Raw genomic sequence first — 11,426 nt, 5'->3', positions numbered from 1 at the left:
GTAGGTGACTGTTACTGTATATTTTCTATGTTCTTTCTGGTCTATGTTACTTTTAGGCTGTCTGTTTGCTTAAAGAACCCCTTTCAGTATTTCATGTAGGGCTGATTTGGTGTTTACAAATTATTTTATTTTTTTTTGTCTTAGAAGTTTTTTTTTTTTTTATCTTTCCATCTATTTTCAATGACAGCCTCACTGGGTATAGTATTCTTAGTTGCATATTTTTCTTATGTAGTGCTCTAAATATATCATACCAGTCCTTTCTGGCCTGCCAGGTCTCTGTGATTGGGTCTGTTGCCAATCTAATATTACTACTGTTGTATTTTACAGACCTCTTGTCCCGAGCTTTTTTCAGGATTTTCTCTTTGTCACTGAGAGTTATAAGTTTTACTATTAGATCATGTGTTGACCTATTTTTATTGATTTTGAGGAAGGTTTTCTGTGCCTCCTGGATTTTGATACCTGCTTCCTTCCCCAAATTAAGGAAGTTCTCTGTTATAATTTGCTCCAATATATACTCTGCCTCTGTCTCTCTTCTTCTGGGATGCCAATTATTCTAATATTGTTTTGTCTTATTGTATTACTTATCTCTCAAATTCTTCTGGAGTGACCCAGTAGTTGTTTATCTCTCTTTTTCTCAGCTTCTTTATTCTCCATCATTTGGTCTCCTCTATCACTAATTCTCTCTTCTGCCTCATTTATCCTAATGATGAGAGTCTCCATATTTGATTGCACCTCATTAATAGCCTTTTTGATTTCAGCTTTTTAAGATTTTAGTTCTTTTATTTCTCCAAAAAGGGATTCTCTTGTATCATCTATTCTTTTCTCAACGCACCCCCCCCCAGTACTTTTATAATCATCATTCTGAACTCTAGTTCCAACATTTACTAATGTCCATATTGATTAGGTCTCTGGCAGTAAGTACAGCCTCTTGGTCTTTTTTTTTTTTTTAGGTGAGTTTTTCTGTTTCACCAAATCAATAAGAAAAGAGAGAAGAACCACATGGTCATCTCAATTGATGCAGAAAAAGCATTTGACAAAATCCAGCATCCATTCCTGATTAAAATGCTTCAAAGTATAGGGATAGAGGGAACATTCCTGAACTCCATAAAATCTGTCTATGAAAGACCCACAGCAAATATCATCCTCAATGGGAAAAAGTTCACAGCCTTCCCGTTGAGATCGGGAACACGACAAGGATGCCCACTCTCACCACTCTTGTTCAACATAGTATTAGAAGTCCTAGCAACAGCAATCAGAAAACAAAGAGAAATAAAAGTTGTCCAAATTGGCAATGAAGAAGTCAAACTCTCTCTCTTTGCAGATGACATGATTCTTTATATGGAAAACCCCAAAGACTCCACCCCCAAACTACTAGAACTCATACAGCAATTCGGTAACATGGCAGGATACAAAGTCAATGTACAGAAATCAGTGGCTTTCTTATACACTAACAATGTCCAGAGAAGAATAGATGAATGAGAGAAGAAATGCTAAAAGAGTAAGAATGACCCCAGAAAAATATACACTATACCAATTAGAAGAGACCTACAACTGTGAGAAAAAGAAAGGAAAAAAAAATGATAAGGCTGGTGAATAGAACAGAGCCACACACTAGATTTTGGATGTATCTTGGTCTGTTAGAAATAACTGCCTCCCAAAATTTTAAAGTTATAAACCTTGTATGTATACACAAAAATAAGGGTAAATATGATAAAAGGATGGAATGTGACTATAAAGATTAACGTTAAAAAGTTTTTAAAAAAGGAATTGAGGAGTTAAGAAGTTTGCTGAAAAAAGAAGGAAAGAAATTAAAAAAAAAGGAGAGAATGTGATCAGGCTGAGACTAGAAGAAAACCATACACTAGTATTTTTGGGTATATTTTGGTCTGCTAGAAGAAACTGTATGCCAGAATTTTAAAGAAAGAAAAGGTTATATACAAAAAATATATACTTCTATATTTATATTTTTGTATAAATGTAAGTATAAACCTCTGCTTATATAGTTATATATGAAAAATAATGTTAAATACAATGAGGGATAGAAGATGAGTGTAAAAATGAAAGTTAAAAAATTAAAAAATGGAGTTGATAAGATGGTTAAAATAGGAAAGAAGGAAAAGAAAAAATAGAAACAGAAAAAAATAAAGTTAAAAAAATTTACTTTGAAGGGCTTAAAAATGACGAGAAAAAAGTCATGAATTCTATGTACTGTATTCCCCTACAATACATTGCTAGAGTTTAGCAGTTCTCATTGATTGATAAACTTGGTCTTGGCTGGATGTTTTTGCTGATCATCATCATCTTCTTCTTCTTCTTCTTCTTTATCTTCTTCTTCTTCTTCTTCTTTTTCTTCTTTTAAAATTTCTTTTCAGCGTAACAGTACTCATTGTTTTTGCACCACACCCAGTGCTCCATGCAATATGTGCCCTCCCTAATGCCCACCACCTGGATCCCCCAACCTCCCACCCCCCGCCCCTTCAAAATCCTCAGGTTGTTTTTCAGAGTCCATAGTCTCTCATGGTTCACCTCCCCTTCCAATACCCCTAAACTTCCTTCTCCTCTCCATCTCCCCATGTCCTCCATGTTCTTTGTTATGCTCCACAAATAAGTGAAACCATATGATACTTGACTCTCTCTGCTTGACTTATTTCACTCAGCATAATCTCTTCCAGTCCCATCCATGTTGCTACAAAAGTTGGGTATTCATCCTTTCTGATGGAGGCATAATACTCCATCGTGTGTATAGACCACTTCTTCCTTATCCATTCGTCCATTGAAGGACCTCTTGGTTCTTTCCACAGTTTGGCGACCATAGCCATAGCTGCTATAAACATTGGGTACAGATGGCCTGGACGAGCAGCCTGTTGCAGTGATTCTCAAGTGTCTTTGCCCTAGGTGGAACTGCACCACTTTTGCCAGGGCCATGCCAAGTATTCCCATTCTCCTCGGGTTTGCTCTCTGTTGCTTTTGTTCCCTGAAAGCTTTCTGTATGGCTTTGGGGGGCAAGAATGAAAATGGCATCCTCCCAATCTCTGGCCCTGGAAGCCCCAAGAACTGGGTGCACCACGCCTCAGTTAGCCTGCAAAGAAAAACAGTTAATCCCTCCTGTCTCTCAGGTCTCTAGCTGCACTCCATGCTCACCAGGCCTATAACCGAGCATTTCTTTCTGTGGCACATGACCCCATTTAGAGTCTCCAAACCCTGCAGATTCCTACACTGCCCTCCTGTGCCGTTCCTCTAGGGAGGAAGGGGAGGCTCCCTGGATTGCCTGGTTTTAGGTCTCTGCTCAAACATTAGTGGTCCAACTGTGCTGTGGTACATGGTTTTTGGCAGCCCCAAGCTGAGAACCTACTCTTAGGCTCCATCTTTGCAGCCAGCTTCTGGGCTCCAAGACTTGGGAGCTCTGCCACACCCAGGCACCTCCAGTTGTTCTGTGGCCCTGAGGGTTGTGAGACCACACTATCCCAGAGAGGGTTCCATCCCATGCTTAGCCACTGGAGTGACATACCTCAGCAGAGCAGACTTGTAAAAGTTCCAATTTTATGCTCCACTGCTCTATCACTTGCTGGCAGCTGGCTCACAGAGGCTCCCTCCCCCAATGCAGTCTATCTTCCCAAATATTGCCTTGGATTCACTTTTCCACACATCCTACCTTCCAGAAAGTGGTCAATTTTCTGTTCATAGAATCGCTGCTATTCTTTTCTTTAATCTCTTGTTGAGTTTGTAGGTGTTCAGAATGGTTTGAATACCGTCTACCTGAATTCTTGGGACCAGATGAAACTTAGGTCTCCTACTCCTCCACCATCTTGCTTCTCCTCCTCAAGTTATCTTTGAGTCTTTTTCAGAAGTTTGTGAAGAAACTTTGCCCATTTTATTTAAGGTATGAAATTTATTAGAATATTTTTTTCCAGAAAAATCATTTATTATCCTTTTAAAGTCTGAAGATGTGTATGAGTTTATTTCCTTTTTAATTTCTGATATTGGTAATTTTTTCTTGATCACTATTGCTAGAAACTTAGCAGTTGTAGAATAATAGTACTAAGTTTTGGCTGTTGTAGTTTATTCTGTTTAATGTTTTATATTGTATTGATTTTTTAATCTTTCCATTACATTCTTTTTTTTTTTTAACTTTGACATTGATTTAGTCCTCCATGTCTAACTTAAGATAAGATCTTTAGGATCTTTATTTTTATTTATTTATTTATTTATTTTAAAGATTTATTTTTTTGACAGAGATTACAAGTAGGCAGAGAGGCAGGCAGAGAGAGAGAGAGAGAGGAGGAAGCAGGCTCCCAGCCAAGCAGAGAGCCCGATGCGGGGCTTGATCCCAGGACCCTGGGATCATGACCTGAGCCGAATGCAGAGGCTTTAACCCGCTGAGCCACCCAGGCGCCCCAAGGATCTTTATTTTTTAACACAAGCATAAATCCATGCATATATTTATGTAAATTGAAAACAAGTTACTTTTTGTGTGGCTTAGCACATCAAAAAGATCTTCAGCTGGTTCCTACAGGTAATTAATGACTTTTTATCTACGATCCTTATGACCTAGAAAATACAATATACAACCAAACATGGAAATGAAGATGCTCAGTGGAGCTCATCACAAGCTATGGGAAAATGAGTAAGAGTGGAAGCCTTCAGAGACTTGATTTAGAAACAGGCTCTTGTTGGAAAATAATTTGTTTCTTGTAGAAACAGCCACTCAATTGATACTGGACTAAAATTAAAGGATTGAATTAATGAACTGAAAATTATTATGGTGACAGTTGACATAGATTCAGGCCTTGGTCAACTGCATCCATTCCAACACAGAACTACAGAACTGTGACTATGTATCTTTATATCACTTGCAACTTCAATCTCAATAACTTCTCTCATCCTAAGGCCTTCTGCATCTGAACTTCAGGGCCTCTTTGTAGTGGTGCTAACAGCGAGAGATAGGACTTCCTTGCCTGAGGACATGACAGATAAGTGAAACTGAGACTGGTTATCCTTTCACTTTGGTTTCAATGTGATTTGCCTTACTTAAATTGCTTTTGCTATAAGAAACTCACAGTTTATTATTTAACATTTTTTTTTTCTGTTCCAATTAGAGGCTTTTCACATATTTGGGTGTCTGCCACTCTTTCTTGGCAAGAACCTAGTACTTTTTTCTCTAGTTATTGTTCTAGGGAGAACACTATGCAGAGGAGGATACTTTATTTGAGTCTGTTCCAAATATTCTAATCTAATCTGTAATGGCCTTACAATTTCTTTCATTGCAAAACAGTAGTGGTGTGGAAAGCCATAGGCCATGTCTGCACATATAAATGGAAGGATTATTTGCTTGATGTATGGCCCAAGAGATTTCTGAGAATTCCAGTGTCTGCCCAGGCTGAAGTTTCTCTTCACCCCCTAAATGTTTCCTTCATATATCTTCTTGTGTATAGACATCCCTCATTGCTTGTGCAATCATCGGGAGGGGCCCAATTTACTGAAATGAAACTGGAAAAAGGTAGAAACATGCCTTCTATTAGAGAAGAAGTGGCCTTAGAGATATATTTGAATGACTGAACAGGTGAAAAGTTCTCCTACTATCTGAGAGATGCTCAGTCATTGATTGTCCCAGAAGTTAAATTCCACCAACTGTCTTATTAGGACAATGTCCTGGGACATGAACGCTTTCTTAATGTTATAAGTAAAGGACTTTTTGGTTGCCTAATTGTACTGACCAAGGAAAGATACATTGAAATAACTAAATTGAGATTTTTTAAAAAATAGGACAAATAATAGCTTGGCCAAGTTAATTTCTATGAATTAGGCTAGTTTTTACATAGTCATCTGAAGAAACTATACTTACTTTGTACAACTGTCCTCATATTTATTGTATGGCTCTGTGAGAGATAAGGTCCATATGGGAAGGATTTTTCACATGATTTTTTCCCCCCATTTTCTTAATTGTTGTGTCCTGACTCATAGTACGGTTCTTGGCATTAAATATGTGCTCTAATATAAAACAATAATTAATAATTGAATAGTTATTACATCTATATTGGTAAATAATTATTTAATATATCTATTCACACGTCAAGGTCGATAGTAATATGAATGTAAAATGAAACAAAATAAAATCTTGTTATGGCAAGTGGGGAAATACATGATGATTCAATCATCACTTGACTAAAATGCTTTGGGTGGTTTTTATTCTTGACTGGCAATAGTCTCATAATTGATCCAAACCTATTTTTTCCCTTCATGTTACATCCTTTAGACCTTAATAATGTGATTTGGTCTAGGAGTGTTAGTACACATATTTGGGTGTCTGCCACTCTTTCTTGTCAAGAACATAGTCTTTTTTTTCTCTAGTCATTGTTCTAGGGGAGAATACTGTCTAGGAAAGTTTAATTTATTTGAATTAGTTCAAAATATTCTAATAAGCTAACCTGTAATGGCCTTACCTTCTCTTTCAGTGAAACCAGTAGTGATGTGGAAAGCCATAGGTTGTGTCTGCATATATAACTGGAAGGTTTATTTTCCTGATCCAGTGGCCCAAGAGATCTCTGAGAATTCAAATGTTTTCCCATATTGAAGTTTCTCTTCATCCTCTAGATGTTTCCTTGATAATTTTCCTTTGTATAGACATCCCTCATTGCTTGTACAAACATGTGGAAAGGTCCAATTTTCTGGGATTATGCTGGTGAAAAGTAGACCATCCCTTCAATTGGGTAAGAAGAGGGCTTGGGGATATGTTTTCTATTTAATTTAATTTTTATTTTTGTTACTTATTTGAATTCAATTAATTAACATATAGTGCATTCTTAGTTTCAGAGGTAGAGTTCATTGATTCATCATTGCATATAACACCCAGTGCTCATTACATCAGGTGCCCTCCTTAATGCCCATTACATCAGGTGCCCTCCTTAATGCCCATGACCCAGTTACCCCATCCCCCCACCCATTTCCCCCCCAACAACCCTCAGTTTGTTTCTTATAGTTAACAGTCTCTTATGGTTTGTCTCTGTCTCTGATTTCATCTTATTTTATTTTTCCCTCCTTTCCCCTATAATCCTCTATTTTGTTTCTTATATTCGACATATGAGCGAAATCATATGGTAATTATCTTTCTCTGACTGACTCATTTTGTTTAGCATAATACCCTCTAGTTCCATCTACATCATGACAAATGGTAAGATTTCATTTTTTGATGGCTGCATAATATTCCATTTATTCATATACCACATCTTCTGTACCCATTCATTTATCAACAGAAATCTGGGGTTTTCCCACACTTTGGCTATGGTGGACATTGCTGCTATAAAAGTTTGGGTGCATGTGCCATTTTGAATCACTATATTTGTATCCTTTGTGTAAATACCTAGTAGCACAAGTAAGGAAACCACAAATGTTAGTGAGGATATGGAGAAAAGGGAATCTGCTTATCAAGCTGGTGGGAATGCAAGCTGGTACAGCCACTCTGGAAAACAGTATGGAGTTTCCTCAAAAAGTTAAAAATAGAACTAGCTTATGATGCAGAAATTGCACTACTGGGGATACATTTTGAATGACTGAACAGGTAAAGATTTCTACTACCTGAGAGACTACTCAGGCATGGTCTTTCAGGAAGTTAAATTCCAGTATTTGTCTTAATAGACAAAGAGAACATTAATGTCCAGGGACATAAATAGTATCCTAGTACTCTGTTTTATTTATAATATATTTAGGACAAATAATATACTTGGCCATGTTAATTTCTACTAATTAGGCTAGTTCTTAATAGTCATCTGAAGAAGACTACCCTTATTTTATTAAATTGTTCTCTTATTTTTTCTGTGTCTGTATGAGAAATAAAATCCATGCAGGAAGGACTTTACATGTGTTTTATCCCCTGTTTATTAATTGTTGTGCTCTCACTCATAGCATGGTTCCTGGCATTAAATACATGCTGTAATGTAAAAACAATAATTAATAATTTAACACTTAGTACATCCATATTGGTAAATAAATATTTAATATATCTATTCACACTTTAAGGCTGATAATAAAATGAGTGTTAAATAAAATGAAAGGAGACCTTGCTATGACAAGTGAGGAAATACATGATAAATTAATCTTCATTGGAATAAAATGCTTTGGCTGGTATTTTATTCATGCATGGCAATAGTATCATAATTTTTCCAAACCTATTTTTTTCCTTCATGCTACATCCATTAGACCTTAATTATGTGATTTGGTCTAGTAGTACTATTACATATAGATATTTTTAAAAAATCTGTGGAAATTTCCAGTGAATTTAATTAAGCAAGAATCAGTCTTGGACACTTTCCAACTCTGATTTAATGACATATGTGGTCAGATGGGATGAAACCTCTCATGATCTCTTTCCCTATTGGGAAGAAGATGTTACACTCTTAAGAGGTGCCAAATTTTTAGGAGGTTTTTGCTAGGCTGAAAGCACACCACCCATAAAAGCACAAGAACATCTCTTGACAAATTTTGAACTCAACTGGTGTGGTCATACCAACAGGATAGAATGAAAGAATGAACCAAGTGAATGTTATTTTTCTATTTTGAAGTTAGTAGGGAAGAAGTTACCCAAGAACAATATCCTTGGAAATGGCTGGTTGCTATCTTCTTATGTAAAACTAGATTACTTTTCTTTAGATAAATTATCCCAAGGTAGTAAAGTTTTATTTCCTGTGTGGACCATGGAATTCTTTTTACATAATCTACAGTGCAAATAAAAGCAATGTCCTGAATAATCAGGGGGAAATGGACTGATAACCAAATGAAATAAAATGACCCCATGAGGAAAATGGACTGAACAGCCAAACGAAATAAAATATACTGTCAGGTAGTAATGCAGCCTTTTGCTTTCTCTTCTCATACTGGATAAAGGAAAAATTCCAGTCCCAGGAATGAGTAAAAAGTTTTCCTTCAGCTTGTGGACATACCGTCACAAGGTAAGACTAGCAGTAAATATTGGGAATCAGGCTTCTAAGTGTGTGAATTTTTTTTTTAATCATGTAAAAGTTAAATTACTCTGAAATAAAAGAAACTTAGATTTCCATTCCAGTTTAATCACTTAAAAAATGGGTGAATTGGGAAAAAGAATTAGATGTTCTGAGCCTCAGTTTGTTCAACTATGAAATGAAGATTACAGTTCTTCTTACTGTAAATATGAAATGTGATTTATTTAGTTGCGAGTGTGTGATTGGAATCCACCGTAGGCATTGTGAGCAGTGGAGTGATTCAAATCATCCTTATAAACAGATCATTTGAGCTGCCTTATGAGAATAAATTGATGGAGGCCAGAATGAAAGGGAAGAGATGTGGCAGGAGGCTAGTTTAGTGGGCTGGAGAATTGGTAGTTGGAGGAAACTGATCAAGTTTGTGAACTATTTTAAATGAGGGTTAATCAGGTTTGCTAAAAGTATCAATATGTGATATGAGAGCAAGAAAGGCATGAACGGCATGGTGATATTTCTTGTCTGAGTAATGACTTGGAAGGTAGTACTATTTAGTGAGATGGGAAACACCCATATTGTTGCTGAAAATTAAAAATTTAGTTTTATTAGTTCTGAATTAATATTGAATTGGAGATGTTCAGAGTTAAAAATGTTGTATATGTGAAGTTTAAAAATTAAGGGAGAGACCCAACATTGGAAAGGTTCCACATTTTTGGTCAGGAAAAGGAGGCATGTCCAGCCAGAGATCTCAAGAAAGAAGTCTCAGTGAGGGAAGAGACAATCCAGGGTGGTGATCTTTCACTCCTAATTTGAGCCACTCAGTTTGAAAATGTCAGTTACCTTTAATCAGTCTCAAGTATTTCCCTTTTGTGACATTATAAACTGTGTACCTTTTCATGGAATTCTCTTGCCCTCTTTTCTTGCCTTTCCACTTTTTCTTTAAAATGCAGTGGAAGCATTTTTTCCTCTGGGGAGACTTCTCTGATTGTTAGTTTGACATATTCCTACCCCTGAACTTTACATTATGCAACTGTTTTTATACTGACACTTTTAACTTTGGTGATTATTATGTATGTTATCACTGAATATAAGAAACCATGGCTAATTCAATTTGGGAATCACCTCTATGAAACATTGGACAAAAACAGGTACTCCAGCCGCATTTTAATTGAATGAATCAATAAAAGATTAATCTTATAATGATTTTAAAAGTTTTCTCCCTTGCTTTATAGATCAGCCTGGTTCTAATATGAGAAGTCAGCTCCTATGCAGATTAGATGGAAAAACCAAACAATGTAACTTACTTTGTCCTCTTGGGGCTCACCCAGGATCCAAAGGAACAGAAGATCCTTTTTGTTATGTTCTTATTCTTCTATATTTTGACTGTGCTGGGAAACCTGCTCATTGTGGTGACTGTAAGTGTCAGTAAGACCCTGGACTCACCTATGTACTTTTTTCTCGCTAATTTATCTTTTATGGATGTTATTTATTCCTCTTGTATTTCCCCCAGATTGATTTCAGAGGTTTTCTGTGGGAAAAGTACCATATCCTTTCAATCTTATATGACCCAGCTCTTTATAGATCACCTTTTTGGTGGCTCAGAGGTCTTTCTTCTGCTGGTGATGGCCTATGACCGCTATGTGGCCATCTGCAAGCCCTTGCATTATCTGGTGATCATGAGGCAATCAGTATGTGTTGTGCTGCTGGTAGTGTCCTGGGTGGGAGGTTTTCTGAATTCAGTAATTCAGGTTAGCACTATTTATGGACTCCCATTCTGTGGCCCCAATGTCATTGATCATTTTTTCTGTGACATGTACCCCTTACTGAAACTGGTCTGTACTGGTACGTATGTGGCTGGCCTGTTAGTGGTGGCCAATGGTGGAGTGATCTGCAGTATTGTGTTTGTGCTCTTGCTCATCTCCTATGGTGTCATCCTGCATTCTCTAAAGAACTTTAGTTCAGAAGGGAGGCGGAAAGCCCTCCAGACCTGTGGTTCCCACATCACTGTGGTGGTCTTCTTCTTTGTTCCATGTATTTTCATGTATGCAAGACCTGCTAAGACCTTCCCTATTGACAAATCATTGACTGTGTTTTATACAGTCATAACCCCCATGTTGAATCCACTGATCTACACTCTGAGAAATTCTGAGATGACAAATGCTATGAAGAAGCTCTGGAAGAGAAATGTCATATCAAATAGCAAATAAATGCATCATCAAGATCATAGTTTATCATTAGAACCAATCTTGTCAAATGTTAAAGTCCATTTTAGTGTAAATGCCTTTACAGTCTGAGTCAATAATTTGTAATGAAGTAGTCAATGCAATTTTATAGTTACATGAATTGTTATTTATTTTTAATTTTTTATTCTGTTCAAAATTAATATACAGTGTTCTGTTATTGTCATATACACAATTGCATGATTTAACAGTTCTATACATAGCGGTCATCATGAATAAACTCCTAATCTCCATATGG

At 36.6% G+C, this 11,426-nt stretch overlaps 1 protein-coding gene across 1 annotated transcript; it reads left to right on the top strand.

Annotated features, from left to right (window-relative positions):
* Nucleotides 1–10,225: 10,225 nt before the first annotated feature.
* Nucleotides 10,226–11,155, top strand: LOC123949311 (olfactory receptor 4A47-like). The gene has a single exon (XM_046016712.1). It carries the CDS (start codon nt 10,226–10,228, stop codon nt 11,153–11,155), a length of 930 nt encoding a protein of 309 aa, XP_045872668.1.
* The last annotated feature ends 271 nt before the right edge of the window (nt 11,156–11,426 follow it).

The sequence above is a fragment of the Meles meles genome, chromosome 8 (assembly GCF_922984935.1).
Source record: "Meles meles chromosome 8, mMelMel3.1 paternal haplotype, whole genome shotgun sequence".
Taxonomy (NCBI): Eukaryota; Metazoa; Chordata; class Mammalia; order Carnivora; family Mustelidae; genus Meles; species Meles meles.
The sequence above is the reverse complement of the archived record's forward strand: the minus strand, read 5'-3'. Positions and strand labels throughout refer to the sequence as shown.